Source organism: Pelodiscus sinensis, chromosome 9 (assembly GCF_049634645.1).
Source record: "Pelodiscus sinensis isolate JC-2024 chromosome 9, ASM4963464v1, whole genome shotgun sequence".
NCBI classification, from domain to species: Eukaryota; Metazoa; Chordata; order Testudines; family Trionychidae; genus Pelodiscus; species Pelodiscus sinensis.
In genome coordinates, this window is record NC_134719.1 from 17,532,597 (window position 1) to 17,552,860 (window position 20,264).

The window sequence follows — 20,264 nt, forward strand, 5'->3', positions numbered from 1 at the left end:
TCTACTGGTGTTTGGGTGCTTTCCTCTTCATACCCTTCCTCCCCCCTGTGGGGCCCCTTCAGGGACCTGGCTCCTGATGCTTCCTTCTCCAATCCTCTCCCCCTACCAGGGTCCTGGGGTTTCCCTCCCCTCTGCATCTCCCAAGGGGCACTCTCACTCTATGTGGCTCCTGCTGGCAGTTGGGGGTTTCTGTCCTGCTCCCCCCGTGTGCTTCTTCCCTCGACACTCCACCCCCATCCCCATAGCTTATTGGGACTTGGGGGGCTTACTTAAGGTTGGAGCAGAGCTGCAGAAACTTGGGGCTCTTCTCTGCCCTCTGTCTGTCAGCAGAAGCCTACATTAGCCAGCTTCTGCTGACCACAAGCATGTGGGGGCAGGGAGAAACCCTGCAGCAGCTGTGGACATACAAGCACACATGACTAGGTAAGGGCACCTGAAAACTGGGGAGCCTTTATTCCTGGAATTGGGTTTCCAGGCTCCAGGCCAGCAGAATAGCGTTTAGTGTCTGGGAGGTTAATAACGCACTCTTAGACCCACTAGTGGTTAGTATGTACAGTCACATTCTGACTCTCTGCAATCAGCTGTTGCCTTCATGTTTTTCAGATCACAAATGTTACAACAGTACCGGAGTGGATTACCGTGGGACCGTCAGTGTGACAAAATCAGGACGTCAGTGCCAGCCGTGGAATTCTCAGTATCCACATACACATACCTTTACTGCCATCAGATACCCAGAGTTAAACGGGGGCCATTCCTATTGCCGAAATCCAGGGAATCAGAAAGAAGCCCCATGGTGCTTTACCTTAGATGAAAATTTTAAGTCTGAGCTTTGTGACATCCCAGCATGTGGTAAATACTGAACCATCCTGTTTTATTGTTAATCATCTTAAAAAGAAAAACATAGGGATTACTTTATTGTAGGAAAACGTGTAACATTTGTCTGTTGCATTCAGTTGTGCTGTGTCACATAAGGTCTGTGTAGCTGAGCACAGAAAGCCTTTGTTGTGTCTGGAAAGGGAGCTCTGGTAAAGAAGACTACATACAGTGTTTGTACTTAAAGCCACAGCATCCGAAGCAGGAAATTCCCCAACCAGGGAAACCTTACAGTTCTTACCCATGTATCTGGTAAGCAACTGAAGCAAAAGCATGGAAATATTTTATTAGGAAAGGCTGTAAAGATTAAACCTCCACAATGATATGCTGAAGCACAAGTATTTCTAGCATGTCATGTGTTCTACATTTTCAAAGTTAAATCGGTAAAATTAATATAGCTTCTTAGTGCACTAGAATTTGCTTTGCGGACACTGATCCTAAATGCATTATAAAATTATGTTCCTCTTGATTTCTTTTTTTAATTATTTTAATAAATACAAACCTAGCTTAATATAGTTCAGCCTTTGTTTTAAAAAAAGGTGGAGATAGTTTTGCAAAACACTTGTCACCTTGGTTTTGATTTTGATTTTTACAAAACTTCAGCAATCCAGATTTGGGTTTTCTAAATTTAGGATTAGGTGAGATTCTGGTCTCATTTTATCTTAACTGGTATTTGAAGGAAGTGGGAGGAAGATCTGAACAGTCCTTATTTTATTAAATCTTTATTAATACTAATAATACAGATATTCTGTAAAGTAGAATATACTGCTACTTGAAGGTACATGTTGAAAAATACATCTAGCAATGAGCCTTATGACAACAGATTTGTGATGAAAGGTTTCATGCAAAAAATTATGTTGCACACAAGCAATGCTACTTTCCCCTTGGCAATGAGGTGCTTTTCAATGTTCAGTAGCAAATCTTGAGTTAAAATTAATTTTGATTATGATTACAAACATTTTTTAAATCAGATTATTTTATGGGCCTTATGCATTCTGGGTCTGATCCAAAGACCAGTAGAAAGACTTCCAATGATTTTAGTGGGCTTTGGTTCAGGTTTATACTGAGATTTTCTGTTTAAAAAGGGAACATACATATTACATGGTCACAACTGTATCTCTTAATAGTTGTAATGCTCTGTATTAATTCATATGGTGACTGACAGGTTATTCTCTGAGAGGTCTGCAAAAGTCTGGAACTTGCTCCCTTCTATTCTGAAATAACTCAAAATCGGGGACTTCTAGGGCACACTACAAAATACATGGATTGATTGGATCTAGGGAGAAGGGTAAGGTTGTGCTTCTTAGATGATGAAGGGGGTACGTGTCTGGTTGGCCTGACCACAAAATTCCTGTGGAAAGATTTTAATGCTGCTGAGGTTTAAATGTATTTACTGCATGATTAATTACATTAGGGTGTCTAGATTCTGAGTGAGGAGTCCCTATTTCAAATATAAATAAATAAAATCGTATCAGGCTAATTGTGAAATTGTTAGGTGCTGATCTGCACTTAGGAAATGTAAAGAGCTGGGTAGGTGTGGAGTGTTACTGCTCAGCTGTTTGTGTACTTGCTGAAAGAGCCAATTCAGGAACCTTTTTAAAAGTATCATACAGGCTACCTAATTTGGACTTGCTTAATTGGGAAACTAGCTTAATTGGGATATCTCCCAGGGAACCGATTTAAGCCTAATGAGGCTTTGTGGCAGTGACTGCTGCTTAATAGGAATGGTAATTCCACTTGATTGGGACACTGCAGGGGATGAGCTGGTGCCTGTGTCTCTGAATGTTTGCCTCATGTTGTGCTTAAAGGGGTCTGAAAAAAAAACTGTTGGGGGAACGGGTCTGTCATCAGCCTCTGCCATCTCCCCATCCCCTGAAAAACAATGGCCCACTAGCTCCAAATCAATCCTGTCCCCCTTCAGTTCTGCCCCCACATCTGTCCTGCCCTCCCCCTCCTCACCTCCTTCAGCTCCTGGGGCTTTTCACCTCCTCTTTCCCAGGCTGGGGGAAGCTGCAAAAGAGGCCAGATGCTGCCAGGGCTGAAGAAGAGAGGAGTTAGGTCATTGTTCACCTCACAGGAGGGAAGGGAATAGAGCAGAAAAACTACCCTGAGCTACTGGGCTCTTTCTGCTCCCTCCTCCCCTCCTATGAGACTGGCGTGGGTAACTAAGGGGCAGGAGCAGAGCTCTGTTTGTTTCCTACAGCAGCTCCAGTTGGTTGCTCTTCCCCAGGAGAAGTGGGACAGTGGAGAAAGCAGTCACCCCGAGGTGATTCCCCCACACATCACCCTAAAAAAAAGACACCCCCTTAGCAACCAAGGACACAATCAGCAAGTGTGGTGTAGTGATTCCTTAGTGCAGTTGTGAGGGGAAGTAGGGACAGCTGCATGTCTTGTACTAGGGAGCACCTTCTAGCAGACCTGGGGGATTTCAGTCACTCCCAAGGGAGGGGATGAAGCTATGGATCAAGCCACCCCTCCTAAATCCATAGAGCTACCTTGTTGCATGAGGCTGGGAGCAGAACAGCCATATGTATTCCCTGTGCAAAGTGGGGAAATGGAGGAAGGGCCTCAGTCCCCTCATCTCAACCCCCGCTTTGGGGTTGTGGCCCTCAGCCTGAGCCTAGGTGCCACAATCTGATCTAAAAGGAACAATTGCCAGGTGTCTGGTTTTTGCCCGGACAGTCCGTTATTTCTGGCCCCTGTCCAGTTTAAAAAAAACCAGAAAATTTCTGTTTTTCTTGGATGGAAAGCTGGCGGGGATGTTTTCTCCTGCCACATCTGGTGGAACACGGGGATTCTTAAAGGCGCTGCAACCTTTTTTTGTTCTCCCTTTTTGTTTGTTTGTTTGTTTATTTGTTTTTACTCAACAAGTTTGGTCTCCTTTTGTTTTTGTTTTTTGCTCAACCAAGTTTTTTTCCTGCCATGTTCGGGATTTTTGGTGAAAGCATCTAAAAAGAAGAGCTAGGAGAGAAGATGAAATGGCAGCATAAGGAAGGGGAGCGGGCACAAGATGGGATAGAACAAGCAAATTTGGGAATAACAAGGATTGTGCAAAGTTAAAACTGAGTCCATTTGAACTTTGCCACCCGATCGGATCTGAACTGGACCCAAGTTTCAGCTCAAGTGTGTATTTAATTAGATTTGTAACAGGCATCTATCTGGCCCTCTTAGCACTTGCACAAATCCAGCTTTGAAAACACAGGCAGCTGGTAGTGTCAAGAGTCAAACACTCCCTCCCAGTTCTTCCACAAAATCCTGAATGCTGTCCTGCCTCAGCCTATCTAACCAGTGACTGGCCCTCTCAGAAAAAACTGGAGCCTACAGGTCGAGAGACTCACCTGCTGTCAAAACATGTATGATCTGCATTTGACTCAAATAAGTGGAGCTGTAACAGTTGGGATGGAGGTGGGAACTGCCTGTTGGGGGATACAGTGACTTGTGTGAAGGAGAGAGGAGAGACACTACACTGACTGCAGAAGTAGCTGGTGTAGAATGATTTTAGAGGAAGCAGAGCAGAGCCGGCAATTTGGAAAGGGAAGTGCACGCTCCAAGGCATAAACAGACAAATAGCCAGAAATATATAGAGTAGGAGAGAGCCAGTCCAGAGCTAAATAGACATGCATGGAGAGTCTGTGGCATGTTTGTGGGGAGGTAACATAGAGTTCAAGTCAGGGTCCTTCAGAGGGAACTAGAAAGAGAGATGAAAGACATTTAATTTATAGCTGCCTGCAAATTATTTGTCCACCTTTGTCTGTGACCCAGCCAATGCCCATTTAGTTCTCTACAGTGTTATGACTATTTACTGCAGTTTTTCTTTAAAAACTGGAAAACTTTTGCATTGACTTGGTTTGGCTTAAACATTAACAGACTATTGGGCCTTTCTGAACTTATTTACATATCCCCAGTGGAATCAAAATGTCTCTGTCAAACTTGAATTGTGTGTAGGGGATACAGATTCCTAGACACCAGGCTATTCTGTGGGATACATACGGGATTTCTACTTGTAGTTTACGTTAGCATTGAAGAGCAGTTACTTACACAAGTCCCCTGTACACTGAGAGGAGAACAGATTCCTTTATTAATAATTCAGTTATAAGCTACAATTTTCTCTATCTGCCAAAACATTCATTGGAAAAATAATTAGCTTTGGGCTGAGCGCTAAATGAGCCCTCTTAATGGCTACTGTCACTGGGCAACCACATCCAGTTTGGAAGGAAGAAGGGCTTTCTTGGCCTATTTCATCTCATTTTATCTCAACAAATGTCAAGTCTTCACTAGAGAAACAGCCTATAAGGCTTCCAGCAGGTGTCATGATGTTGGAGATGCATGAAATCTGACACTCATAATGTGGGTAATTTGCTAGAGATTTCAAAGGTGTTCTCCAAAGTCATCTTTGTACCTTGTAGCTATTGTATTCATTCATTTTATATAATCCCACTCTGAGTTCTTTCTGGACTGCTCCTGCAAAGGGTCAAATTGCTACACTGGAGACCACTCTGAGCCTCCAGAATAGTCTCCATGCTGAGACCATGAAAGGCAGCATAGTCCATTGGAAAAGGCACTTCACTGGAACTTGGGAGCCCTCCACTGACTCGCTGTATGATCAGAGGTGACATGTGGGAGAAGTATCCAGGGTCACAACCACCCGCTCTAGATTTGCTGCTTGGCTTTTACTGAGCATGTTCACAAAGGCTGAGCATGCTAAGTAACACTGCTGAAGTGGCTGCCCTCATTCTTTCCCCTCCCCAGTATCAGCGGGCAGGGGTCATTATGAATTGTGCCAAGTGACTTGTTCTCCCTATGCCTCTGTTTCCTACCCACTTCCAGATCTAGAGATCTTGACAATAAAATTCTGGGGGGAGAGTGGCAATCCAGCTTTCAGTCCAGAAGAGTTTGCCGTGTCTGTTTAGGTTATAAGCTGTTCAGGGTAGAGACTTGCTCTTACGTGTTGGTGCAGTGCCTAGCACAAAGGTGCCCTAATCTCAGTGGGGCCTGTAGGCACTACTGTGATATACATAACACATAAAATCTGGATTTGTTACTTGTTCTCTACTGCGACTTCCAACCAATACATTGATTCTGAAGTTACTTTTGCCATAGGCTTCTGTCCACTCGGAACTCAAGCCACATTTCACACCAAATGGTTAAGATGGTGATGTCTTGCAGCTATTTTATGGTTGGACCAGATTTGAAATTATACCCAGAGAAGAATGTCTCCTTGGCCTTACAATGAAGTCATCCACTCCCTTGTAGATATGTAATTGTTGAGTAATAAATAATGAAATTAGGGCCCTGAAAATCCATGGATACCTGCTTCTTGTCCATAGCCCATTTCTGCAGTTAGTGGAACAGACGTAGATACAACAGTGCAGGTTCTGTTCACAAGCGGTGGCTAGCAGCCCGGGTGGGCACAGCATGCTTGGTGCCAGCAGCTAGTGGCTGGGACTGGGCAGCAAATCCTACTCACTTCATTGCTTCCTGTCCAGTGGCTCAGGCCCCTTGGCCAATGCCAGCATCCCCACCATGGCTTGGTCCAGCAACTCTGAACAGCAGGGGCCAGGGCCCATCCCTAGGGATTGGAGCATGTTTGGCTCTGGCATCCTACCCTTCCACACTACTTTGATGCAACACACACTGCTGCTGCCAGGTGCTGACATTGTGAGCCCCCTGGGAGCAGCACAAAGTATGTCCCTCCTTCCCACTAAATATCCCTATGCCCCCCCTTCTCCTCGAGACCCCACCCCACACTGCCCTTTACCCCCAATCCATATCCTTGTGCTGCCTCTTCCCTGTGAGACCCTGTCCCTCTACTTGCTCCTGTCTGCTCCCTCCCCCACCCCTTGAGATACCTTGCTGCTGTGGGGGTGAGGCTGGATATGTTTCGTGGGATGAGGTTTACCAGAGAGGTCAAAAAATGCCTTTGATGTCGACCGCGGAGTGTCCAGACTAGCGCGCTGAGCCGACAAACAACTGATTGGCTCAGCGTGGCAGCCATTTTAATGTAAATGAAGCAGCAATTATTTAAATCGCTGCTTCATTTGGGTATGTCTAGTAAACTAATCTACATGGCTCTGGTGACAGAGCCATGTAGTCTAGACATACCCTTACTGTATAACCAAACCCTGGTGTTTATCTAAGTTAGGACAAGAGGAAGCTGCATACCGTTTAGGGGGAGTTCTTGAACAAACAGATAAATGGCAGACAGACATGCACATTTCTAAAATGTATAGATAGATAATAATTAAAAAACAATGAATAGTTCTGCAGCACCTTAGATACCCAAGAAGTGTTTGCCCACAAAAGCTCATGATACCATTTACATTTTTTGTTAATCTCAAAGGTGCTGCAGAACTATTCATTGGATTTTGTTTTTTCAGTTAGGGTGTGTCTCCACAGCAGCATTATTTTGGAATAACTGATGTTATTTTGAAATAACAAAATGTGTGTCTACACAGCAAGCCATTGTTTTGAAATAATGTTGAGCTGGAGTACTTCCTACTCTGACTCTTTTAACCCTGAATTCATGAGGAGTAATGGAAGTCAAAGAAAGAATGTTCTTCCTTTGACTTCCCACTGTGTAGACAGCGCCAAAAGCCAAATTAAGCTATTTTGACTTCAGCTACGCAATTGACGTAGCTGAAGTTGCATAGCTTAATTTGACTTTGGCCCTGATGTGTAGACATACCTTACAGACTAACATCTACCCCACTGAGACTAGATAGATAATGCTGTTCACCATTTAGTTTATCGTTCTTAAACATCTCCAGCACATACAGAGGTTTACTATTTTTCATGAGATATTTTAGACATCACATATGATCACTATTTTCACCTTCTTTTTCTTTTGTTTTTTTTTAATCCAGATTCTAAAAATTCCAAGGAGAAGAATAAAATGGAAATCCTATATATATTGGTGCCAAGTGTTACAATTCCTCTGGCTATAGCCTTGTTCTTTTTCATCTGCATCTGCCGCAACAACCACAAGTCTTCCTCCCCTCCAGTACAAAGACAGCCCAAACATGTCAGAGGGCAAAATGTAGAGATGTCAATGCTAAATGCATACAAACCAAAGGTAATTGTGCACCAGATTTCTGCCTTGTAAACTGCTATCTTTAAAAGCAGGTAGTTAGCATGCTTTGCTTAGTCCAGATTGAAACATCACCCAATTGTTTTCCATCACATAGTCTCTCTGTATCGTAGCACTTTTTTAATGCTATCTGTTGTCACCAGCGTACCCTATCACATATTGTGCAGCATAAAGCTAATAGTTTCTACGTCTTCGAATGTAAAGAAACTCAAGTTCACATTAACAAATTAAGCAGCTGCTTGTGAAATAGCATGGTAGCCTTGTTTTAGTTAGTAAGTAAGGGGAAGGAAGATGCATTCTTTCATTTTATTGGCTGTTTCAAAAGGCACTTTTTAGTGAATCGTTTGTCTCCATTTATTCAGCTAACATCACTTTAAAATGATCTCCTCCTTGTACATTCAAGTTTACACATTTTTAGAGAGATTTGCAAAACAAATAATCAAAAATATATTTGTATTTATAGCCTACCTTTCTGAAGCAAAATGAACCCGAATTCAGGCATTAGACTCAATGCAAACCATGCATAACCTTCATTCTGTTCATATTGTGAACACTCCAAAGTGATGCTTTCAGAATGATGGCAATTTTAATCACTCCCATTTCAGGCTCTGCGCTCTCCATATGTGAATGTGTTTCATATAGCAATTGTGAAGTATGCCTACTACTTGCTCTTGAGCATCAGGTTCATAGTATTAAGTTATGGAAAATTAGTCAGGAGGGGGCCCAGGCAAAACTATTTAAATACACTGTTGTGTATTGAATTTGCAATATGTCCATATGACAGGGAGTCAGGTTTTAGTATCCTTCAAAGAGAGGCAGAGTAATTCTGTTGACTCATGCTGGAAGTCTGACCTGGTGTGTCAAAATTAAGTTCCGAATTGTATGGGGGGAGGGGTAGTTTCTCTCTCCCTCTCTCTTTTAACTAGGGTTAGAAACAGAGATAAAAGATCTTGCAGGGATAAATCCTAGAAGGAAGCCAACGCGGAAGAAAGTTTAAATTGACATTTGTATTTTGTCTTTAAGAGAACAATAAAAGTAAATGTACAGCATGCAGTGTGTGGCGAGAACAGAGTGCTGAGTTGGCCAGTTCCCAATACAAAATGAATTCTCATTATAATTTCATTATGAGAACCTTACTTGGAAATATGCAACTGTGAAACCTTATTTGGAAAAAATAAGTTAGTGGATTCAAGAAACAAGATGAGTTATAAGAAAACAAAAAGATAGGGAAAAAACAGAGCAGGGGGCCAAGCCAGAAGGCATCTGGTTCTAAAGTTCCCCAAGTTTTAGAAATGTTTGAATGCAGAATTTTGTTTGTCAGTGAAAATACATAACTGGAGAAGGTTGAGAAGATAGCATGGTATGGTTACCCTGCAGTGGTTACACATGTAATGCATGCAACTAATATTGGATTTTATTTTATTCAATCCTCCTTACCAAAGAATCATGCCTTTGACACAAGGTGAATCTTTATGCCATAATTTTATCACTCATGGATCAAAAAACTGTGCTAGCTCCTCCTCTTCAAGATTGTACCTATGGTACTTTACATTACAAATTAACTCAGTCCAATAAACATACAGCGTAGGAGGTTAGTTTTTGTTTTTCAAAAAGAGTGACTTCTTTAAGAAGCAGAATTATGAAAATGAAGAATATCTGTTAATACCTATAGAAAATCACAAGATAAATATAGTGTGAAATGTACGTTAGATTAAAGATGTGCCTAAATGACATCCCACGTCCAAATCTCCCCTTCACTGGATCCAAACTGAATCTTAGTCCTTTCTCTATATGAGATACTCAGGAGGAAATTCTGGCCCCACTGAAGTCAATGTGAATTTTGCCTTCATCTTAATAGGGTCCATATTTTACTCTTGATCACCAATGTATTAATGCTTTATGCAGACAGTGTGGCCAAGCGTCTTGCCTAGAATGTCTGCACATAGAGATCACGGTGTTTTCTTCTGATGTTTAGAATTATATGCTGCAAAAATCACCTGATTTCATTTATGACAATTGTATATTTTCCTGTTGGGAGAGTGGCTGCCTGTCCCACTGACACAACTGTTTTGGCTGCCTTTCAAACAAAATTTTAAAAAGAAAGGAAGTAGAGCTCTATTTTAAAATATTGTATCCAGTACCAATGTCAAACTTGGTTAAAAACATTCTTGCTCATACTGAGGTGGATGTGTGTTTACTCTTCCAAATAAAAATGTTAACATTTAAACCAAGAGCCTGTTTCAGTTTTAAGGTACTTAATTGCCTTAGTGAATATAATAAACTGAGTCCATCTTGTCATTCAACTAATGGAAGCAACTGATAAAGAGATAGAAGCAATCGGCTTCATTCTTTCTGTTTTCCCTTTGTACTTGGTTTACTTTGGCATGATGCCTTGTATGTATTTTACACTTCTTTACATTTTGTACACCACTGTATGACAAATACTTGTCAAACAAAAACTAAGCAGATTTATATCCGCTTAACTTAAAATGAGCCCTTCCTGCCAAAACTTTATGACTTCATTTTCTTTCATAGTTTTCCACTATTTTGGTTCAAACAGACAAACGCTGCCTGAGGTCAGACAGAGGTCATTTCACTTTCATTACTAAAATATAATTTACAATATGCCAGACCTAAACAAGTTTTAGCCTAAAGGATTTATATAATATAAACCATCTGCTCTTCAACAATACAGCTAATTTCCTGCCATCACCGTACAGTCTACTGGCTGCTTGTTTAAATGTCTTTATGATTTTATTTTTTTCCTCATGAAATATTTATCTAAAATTTGTAAGTGGTCAGTACAACTAGAATTCATTTACTGTGAGTATGCAACTTTAAAATGATTTTTAAAAGTCAGTTCTTCCATATTAATGACGTAAAACTGCACAATATTCCAAGAAAACAAATGCTCATGTTTAGATTGCACTATTTTACTGAATGTGGATTCCAAGCTCAGTTATCACCAACAGGCGGATGCTCCAGTTCGACAGGCACATCACAGGCAGGGGCTGTTCCGCCTTGTCCGTGGCAAGCCCAGCCCAGCCACCCCTGCACAGTCAGGAGCTATTCCAGCCACCTGGCAGGAGCAGCCCTTGTCTGTAATGGGGAGGGGTGGATCCTGCGCCAGTCTGGCGGCAGCTCATGCAGTGGTCAGTTCAGCCCAGCTGGGCGGCAGCAGTACCACCACTCCCCTCCACCTTTCCTTTAGTAAGTTAACCAGTTAAACATGAAGTTAAATGGGATTTTACATCCCTAGTGCCTACCTTTAGGCTACCAAGTCCATAATTTAGGCATCTCAGTATGTTACCTGATTTTCAGAGCTGCTGAGCACCTAGTGACATTAACTTCTAAAAATAAGGTTGGTTGTTTGTCTAAATATGGGTGTACTTGCCTAAATTAGGGAACCAAGCATGAAAAAGATTTGGCCCTCATTTCTATTCTCTTTTAACCAAAGTCTGATGTTTTACCAGCTGATTCTACTTTTTTTTTTTACTTGTACACTCCCTCGAGTACACACAGAGCTAATCTCTATCGTACCCCAAGGGGTTAACATTTAACTCTAGGATGAAACTTAACTGAGTCCTAAGACAGGGTTAAAACATAAATTTGCCCCTAACATTATATGCCCTGGTCCTTAAGAGCTGGACTTAAGCATGTATGTAGTCCAGCTGAAATCAACAGAAGTTAATGTGGAAATATTTTGCTGTTCCGTGACCATATCTGATACTGTCCTCAGTCTTTGTTCACCTGTATCTAGACTTGCAGAAAGGATGGACAGTTATTTTAATTTTGATGTGGAGAAATTCTCCCTCGTACAAAGCAGGAGTGAAAGAGGCAAATGGAAGGTTTAGGCTGGACATTAGGAAAAACTTCTTAACTGTCAGACTGGTTAAGCACTGGAATAAATTGCTTAGGGAGGTTGTAGAATTTCCATCATTGGCGATATGTAAGAGCAGGTTAGATAGGCATCTTATCAGGGATGATCTAGATGGTGCTTGGTCCTGCTTTGCGGGCAGGAGACAGGACTTGATGACCTCTCAAGGTCCCTTCCAGTTCTGGTTGTCTGTGATTCAGTGAGGAATTGTATGGGTACTGGAGTATTGGAATCCCCAGCCTCAACCAGGCTCTCGATTCATCTGGTCACACACGTATCTCTGCTAGTGATGGCAACCGATACTCCTGTGAACAGAGCCACTATAGAACTTGGATCAACATGACGTCTTTGCTGCCTAGTCTCCCTATATAGCAGAAGCACAATATTTCTACTGCCATTTGAGTTATAGATACTGTTGCAGGGAGCAGCAGGCTTGAGGACTTGTTGAGAGTGTAGGCCTCTAGCTTAGCTACCCTTTTTGTCCCTATTGTTGTAACCTACTCTTTGATTTGCTGTTTTAACAGAGCAAAGCTAAGGAGTTGCCTCTTTCTGCTGTTCGTTTTATGGAAGAACTGGGTGAATGTGCTTTTGGAAAAATCTACAAGGGACACCTCTATCTTCCAGGCATGGACCATGCTCAGCTTGTTGCTATCAAGACACTGAAAGACTTTAACAATCCCCAGCAGTGGACAGAATTCCAGCAAGAAGCATCTCTCATGGCAGAACTCCATCACCCTAACATTGTTTGTCTCCTAGGTGTTGTGACGCAGGAACAACCCGTTTGCATGCTTTTTGAGTACATGAATCAGGGTGACCTCCATGAATTCCTTATAATGCGATCGCCCCATTCAGATGTTGGATGTAGCAGTGATGAGGATGGTACTGTCAAATCCAGTCTGGACCATGGGGATTTCCTGCATATTGCTGTTCAGATTGCAGCAGGCATGGAATACTTATCCAGTCATTTTTTTGTCCATAAAGACCTTGCTGCTCGGAACATTTTAATTGGAGAACAACTTCATGTGAAAATTTCAGACCTTGGTCTATCAAGAGAAATATACTCAGCAGATTATTACAGAGTTCAAAGTAAATCCCTACTGCCAATTCGCTGGATGCCACCAGAAGCAATTATGTATGGCAAGTTCTCATCTGATTCAGATATTTGGTCCTTTGGCGTGGTCTTATGGGAGATTTTCAGCTTTGGACTTCAACCATATTATGGATTCAGTAATCAGGAAGTCATAGAGATGGTCAGGAAACGACAGTTATTACCATGTTCTGAAGACTGCCCTCCCAGGATGTATAGCTTGATGACAGAGTGCTGGCATGATCTTCCATCTCGGAGGCCAAGATTTAAAGATATCCATGCCAGGCTGCGTTCTTGGGAGGGACTTTCAAGTCACACTAGTTCTACTACTCCCTCTGGTGGAAATGCCACCACTCAGACAACTTCACTCAGTGCAAGTCCAGTTAGTAACCTAAGTAATCCTAGATACCCTAATTACATGTTTCCAGCACAGGGTATACCACAAAGCCAAATTGCTGGGTTCATTGGACCTCCAATACCTCAAAACCAGCGATTTATTCCAATCAATGGATACCCAATTCCTCCAGGATATGCTGCTTTCCCAGCTGCCCACTACCAACCAGCAGGCCCACCCAGGGTAATTCAGCACTGTCCACCTCCAAAGAGTCGTTCACCAAGCAGTGCAAGTGGATCGACTAGCACAGGTCATGTGACTAGCTTGCCATCTTCAGGATCCAATCAGGATGCAAATATACCTTTGCTATCTCATATGTCAATTCCAAGTCACCCAAGTGGAATTGGTATAACAGTGTTTGGAAACAAAACTCAAAAACCATACAAAATTGACTCAAAACAGTCATCCTTATTAGGAGACCCCAATATTCATGGACCTAATGAATCTATTATTCCAGCAGAGCTGTAAGTAAGTCAGGCCTTTGTAAATAAACCTATAAACAGTACAATTAGAAAGACGTAGAAAAGATTTATATTCAAATATTTTATTAAAGATTTTTCTGGTTACTTAACTGACTTCTGCAACAAGTATCTTCTGTGAAGTTTAACTGTGTTTAACAGGATGAGCAGACACCAAGATATAAATCATTGTGGTATTAACACAACAATGTGAGCAAACATTTTTTTCAAGTATCAAATTAATGTTTATTCCTATAAGGGACAAAAACAAATCCAGATCTTTGTGATGATCATCATACACTTGATTTTGACACAGCTTTTAAAACTCTGATATTATGGTTTATATTTCAGAAACTTTATTATTTTGAAAACATTTTAATATTTGTCAGTCACTTCTTTTAGGAGAGGCAAATGTTCAGAGATTTACTGGGTATGCAATTCACTTCCAATAGCTAGTTTAAATATTTGTAAGTTTTGCAGTCAAGAATGGTGTTTCAAATAAGTGATACAATCAGGTAGGTTTTTGTTTTTCACCTGAGGTGAGAGTCTGAGTTCATATTTAAACCGAAAAACTGCATAAAATGTCCTGACATTCAGTAGAAGAGTTATCAACTCTCAGGCTACTAAAGTAATCTGGTAATGTCTGCTAAAATAGATGGAGTTTTAAGAAACTGCCTTTAAAGGAAATTAAATCGAGAGTTTTAATTTCAGAGCATGAATCAGCTGGTTCAAAATTAACATTTCATAATTTTATATGTGTAGTTATAACAGAATTTTTGTATCCTTTTGTTGCTATGCAACTATTTAATAAAAAAAAGCTTTGAACCACAGTTTATGTAAGGAATCAGTTTTCCCAAGAAGTATTTATTGTTTCAGATCACCACATAATTTTGTGACTATGACTCCAAAACCCTCTAAAAATGGAAAATCCACATTCCATCAGGAATCGAAAACATTTATGGCAACTTTGTCTATTAGTTAAAATAATGTGAATTAAAGTTAACTTTTCGCTTAGAAATATGACATTTGTATTATTACTGAAATTCATTCAGGTATAATCAATCTAGATTGATCATTTTGAAACCACTTTGATGATTTACAAAATAACTATGTACATTACATCTTTTCACAGACTTGGCTTATATTAAAATAATATCTTTTGTGTCCACACAATGAAAATAATCCGTTGCTCAGTTTGACGATATTGTATAGTATGACTTTATTTTCACATCTTTTTGCACAAAAGTGTTTTGTATAGAAGAAGTGAAATACATCTCTGCATTTTATATACTGGTCTATTTCTTTTTTGTTTTTAACCTGCTGTAGATGTTCTTGAAATATATTATGGTGATATTCAGCCACTACCTTATACATACATTTTATTTTTATTTGTTTTCACTGCATGCATTTAATCACTGTATTATTTGATGATTGATTTATTAATTAATTAAGGGCATTTCAATTAGGCATGAAAATGTAATACCAAAGGCTATTTTATACTGATGATATGTGCATTTTTGTATTTCACACACCAGAGATAATATTAAACACCGATTATTTTATGCTGCTGTTTATTAAAACATTGTTTTAATATAAAAATCGGTATTTCCTGAATCTTGGTATAATAATTGCAAATCCTAATATTATGAAAGGCCACATCCTGCTCATCTTACTCAAGCAAGGAATATTAAAAGTCAGAACACCTCATTACCTAAGTAAGACAAGCATGATTTTGCATATAATATTTTATGATAATTGAGGGATAAATATACAGATCTTTAAACTTTAAAAGCTGGCCATGCAGATGTTTTGGGAAGATACTAAAAAGACAGCAATAATAAAACTAGACTGCAAAACTAGTGCATTCTGTGCTATTCTCTGTAGGGTAAGTTCAACCCCGGAACAGAAGTCCAGAGTACCATTTAAGCTCATTGTTAAGATCTGTAGTGAGACTTCAGTGCCACATACGTGCAAATGCTCTGAACCCTGTGTACATGTATGGCCCAGATATTCAAAGGTATTTTAGCACCTAATTCCCATTGATCTCATTGGGAGCTTGGCACCTAAATACCTTTTGAGAATCTGAGCATATGTGTTCAACAAGAATCCCATTAATGAATGCTTTTAAGACCATGTCTTCAGTACTATATATATACTGAGCCCACAAAGCTGACATGTCATTTCCAGGTTAATAGCATTCAGATCTGGAATTTTAATTAGGATTTTTGCTGTATTTAAGGGAAAGTTTCATTTTTGGAGACAAAAATCAATCACTAATTACATCTATACTAAACTTCCCTCTGACTGACGGATTACAAACCCTAAGGCTGTGTCTAAATTGGCATCCCTTTCCGGAAAAGGGATGCTAATGAGACACTTCGGAATTGCAAATCCGCAGGGGATTTAAATACCCCCCGCGGCATTTGCATTTACATGGCTGCCGCTTTTTTCCGGCTCGGGTTTTTTGCCGGAGAAAAGCGCCAGCGTAGACGCGATTTTCCGGAAAATAAGCCCTTTTCCAGAAGATCCCGTATTCCTACTTGGAATAAATAAGAACACAAACTGTGACTTAAATAAAGCAACCTTTGTATTTTGGCTGGCTCATGGCTCTCCATGTAAAAAACATGCTTGAAAAGTGATACCAAGATTCTTAATTTTGCTTATTCTCCTGAAAGCATTCGTTTGATAAGAGCATGATAAAACCAAGAGCATCCTCATAACCCCTTCCACCTATTGTACAAGTACTACTAGATTCATTGGTTCAAGAAGAAAGTAATGTCCATGTGACAAGAGAAAGCACCTAATTAACTAGATCTATCACAAGTGGCATAGGTCTATCATGCATTTGACATTTACCACAGCAGGATAAATCCAGATACACCTTAGTTGCTAAAACAACCACTAAAAGTAATCAGAAACTACTGTGAAGTCAGGCATAAACCACACACAAGCAAAAATGTACAAATGTTAATGCTGCAGATTCTTAGCACCCCATAAACATATTGCTTGCTTAGGTGCCTGCGGATAAAAGTGTTTAGCTTTAGACATGCCAGTTTGAAAATGTGCCTACTGGAGCAGCAATGGCAGACTTGAAAAAAAATCTTTCGGATACTTTTTTGGTTTTGCATAGAAATACATTAACTCTAACCCCTGCCCACTCACAATTATAAGTAGGTTAGGGGTATGTCTACACTACCACCCTAGTTCAAACTAGGGTGGTTAATGTAGGCAACCGGAGTTGCAAATGAAGCCCGGGATTTGAATTTCCCGGGCTTCATTTGCATATTGCCGGGCGCCGCCATTTTTAAATGTCTGCTAGTTTGGACTCCATGCCCGCGGCTACACGCAGCACGAACTAGGTAGTTCGGATTAGGCTTCCTACTCCGAACTACCGGTACACCTCGTAGGAAGCCTAATCCGAACTACCTAGTTCGTGCTGCGTGTAACTGCGGGCACGGAGTCCGAACTAGCAGACATTTAAAAATGGCGGCTCCCGGCAATATGCAAATGAAGCCCGGGAAATTCAAATCCCGGGCTTCATTTGCAACTCTGGTTGCCTACATTAACCACCCTAGTTCGAACTAGGGTGGTAGTGTAGACATACCCTTATTTTCTTTACTTAAAAGCTATCCACAACAGAGATCTGTCAAAAAATCATATATGCTTTCAGCTGTTAAAAATATAAGATGTGCTTTGAGCAAAAAGCCTATAAAGCCTCAGGGAGAACATTTTTCCCCCTCAGTGAATGAAGTTTGTGACTTCTGGGACTCAACTTCTCAGCTTGACTCAAAGCATTGCAGTGAGTTAATGAATGCTAAAAGAGAAAGGCAAGAATTCTCTTGGGTGCTAAAAAAAAACCTACTAAAATAAAATTGGATAATGTGAAAAATAAACTGCCAAAAGGTATCAGAATGTTGGTAATTCCTGTCTGAGTTGAAATTCAAGAACCAAATATTATTGTGCATCATAGACAAAGGCAGAGAAAATTTTACAGACTTTCTAATGGTCAAATCAGAATAGCAACTTCCTTCAAAGAACTATTGTAGTTGTTTGTGAATCTCTGGGATTTTGGAAATAAAACTCTTAAGAACTGCGACATGAGAGTACAAGATACGATTTGTTCATTCTGGCTTCTCATCCTTCCCAAATTGCCTTATCCTTACATAAGACCAAACTGCATGTCAAAATGGTAGTTAGCAATACTGTGTCCTCTACAAATAAGGATAATTATTACGGTGGGTTGGTACAGACTCAGAACTGCAGATGTAGCAAAGAATTATTCCACAAAAATGGGGTTGGAAGACTTGGATATACCAGAACTGCTAACTGAGTATTCCAGGGCCTGAGATATTTAACAGAAAACCAAAGAAGACTCCGTTAATGCTATGCATGACTGAAGTTGTACAAGAGTTTATAGGTTTAGAATATTCCCTACTAAATTTGCTAGTTGTTTCATTATTCTGTTCCCTTTGGACATCGAGAGAATTTTTGAAAGCTCACCTAACTGAAAATAATGAAAATGCTTTTTATCTGTTCATACTTCAGTGCTGTTAGAAATACAGTTATATTGGTCATTTGGGATCCAACACTGCAAGATGTTGAGTTCCCTCAACTTCCATTGAATCCAGTGGGCCTTGGAGGCCTCTCGTACTTCATAGGAGATATGTGTCCCTTTGCAAGATTAGGCTCTATGGCTATGTCTACACTGGCCACAATTTCCGGAAAAGCCATGCAAATCAGGTAAGTCAGGATAGGGAAATCCGCGGGGGATTTAAATATCCCCTGCGGATTTAAATAAACATGTCCGCTGCTTTTTTCCCGGCTTGGGGAATAGCCGGAAAAAAAGTGTCTAGACTGGCTTCAAAGTAGGAATAAGAGATCCTCCGGAAAAGGGCTTTATTCTGGAGAATCGCGCCAGTCTAGACGCTTTTTTTCCGGCTTTTCCCCAAGCCGGAAAAAAAGCGGCGGACATGTTTATTTAAATCCACGGGGGATATTTAAATCCCCTGCAGATTTCCCTATCCTGACTTACCTGATTTGCATGGCTTTTCCGGAAATTGTGGCCAGTGTAGACGTAGCCTATATGTTTGAGAGTCTTGAAGGCAACTCTGCCTCCTCACAGAACCTGTGAGGACAATTTCTGGGAAAGATTGCGTCTGTGCCAGGCCTACTCAAAGTGTGAGGTGTTCTGACATAGCTATCACTTTACATGCCATCATCTAAAAGATCTGCTCTACGAATTAAGTTGGGGAAATTCTATAGCCTGCTGAATTGATCTGAATTGATCACAATGGTCCCTTCTGGCTTTGGAAATCTGCAAATAACCTGAGAAACATATTGATAGATTAATATGGGTAAGAAACCTTTGTCGTGCTGGCTGCACACAGTTCACCAGGGTCAGCCCCTGGCAGGCCACCAGAAACTTTATTTACATGAACATGATCTGCAGGCAGCGCTGCTCACAGTTCCCCGTCGCCTGGCCTGCGCTGCTTCCTGCAACTCCCAAATGACCAGGAACAGTGAACCGTGGCCACTGGGAGCTGCGAGTGGTGGTGTCTACGGACGCTGGTTGAGGTCAACAAAGCATCTGGCGACCCACCAGTGGCTAACCCTGGTGAACCACATCTGGCCCAGCAGCCAGAGATCCCCTACCCCTGAATTAACAGTTTGTACATGATACTTAGATTTCAATAATAATTTATGCATGTGCTACAAGTGCAAAATGGGAGGGTGGAAATCTGCATATGGCCCACAGGCTAATCCTGAGAGAAGGACTCTCTTGCAAGAAGACAGTTTTCTTGATGATCTCTTCATGACTTGATTCAAAACCCAGTGAAGTCAATGGGAATTTTTCCCTTACAGGAAGTATTTAGTGTTTTTCACACCCCAGGTGAGAGCTGGTTCTCAGATCCTTATGAATGGAAAATATAATTTTGTAAGAATGTCTGTGCAAAGAGTCCTGTTATGTATACTGGGATTTATAACAGAACTGGTTTAAAATTTGTACAAAGAGAAATTAAATAGTTGTTCAAAGAGGATAAGCTATTCGTTAGCTCCAGGATGGTTAAGAAAATAATTAGTTGAACATATTTTTTATTTGCCACTAAAAACAAAATCATTTTAACTGAACTTCATAATTTTTTACCAGAAAATATTTTACTTAATGTATGAATTCAGCAAGTCCCTGCCATGCTCGGGGGGGCAAAAGGGACAGAACAGAAGACAGTCTGTGGCAAACCAGCAGAGCTGGGTTTCTGTGTGGTTTGAGTAGGAGTGTGGAAGGCATAGGAGGGCCGCATTGTTCCCAACACAAAACCACTAGATGTGTTACAAAAAAAAGGCATATAACTAAATGAAAGCACTCTGAGCAACCTTCTTGTTCTAGCAGCTCTGACTGCTGATACTGGCATCTTTAGCCAGCGTCTTAATTCCTCGTTGAGCAAACACCAGCAAGCATGATTGTGGGTGCAGAGCTACTGATAGATGGT

At 40.8% G+C, this 20,264-nt stretch overlaps 1 protein-coding gene across 2 annotated transcripts in view; it reads left to right on the forward strand.

The window, feature by feature from the left end:
• Nucleotides 1-15,338, forward strand: part of ROR1 (receptor tyrosine kinase like orphan receptor 1) — a 263,762-nt gene extending 248,424 nt beyond the window's left edge. For both annotated transcript variants that reach the window (XM_075936157.1, XM_075936156.1), the window contains 3 exons: nucleotides 604-849; nucleotides 7,737-7,945; nucleotides 12,362-15,338. In XM_075936157.1, the coding sequence (XP_075792272.1) occupies nucleotides 604-849; nucleotides 7,737-7,945; nucleotides 12,362-13,786 (1,880 nt within the window). In that variant the 3' untranslated portion in view covers nucleotides 13,787-15,338. The remainder of the gene's footprint in view (nucleotides 1-603; nucleotides 850-7,736; nucleotides 7,946-12,361) is intronic.
• Nucleotides 15,339-20,264: the final 4,926 nt, after the last annotated feature.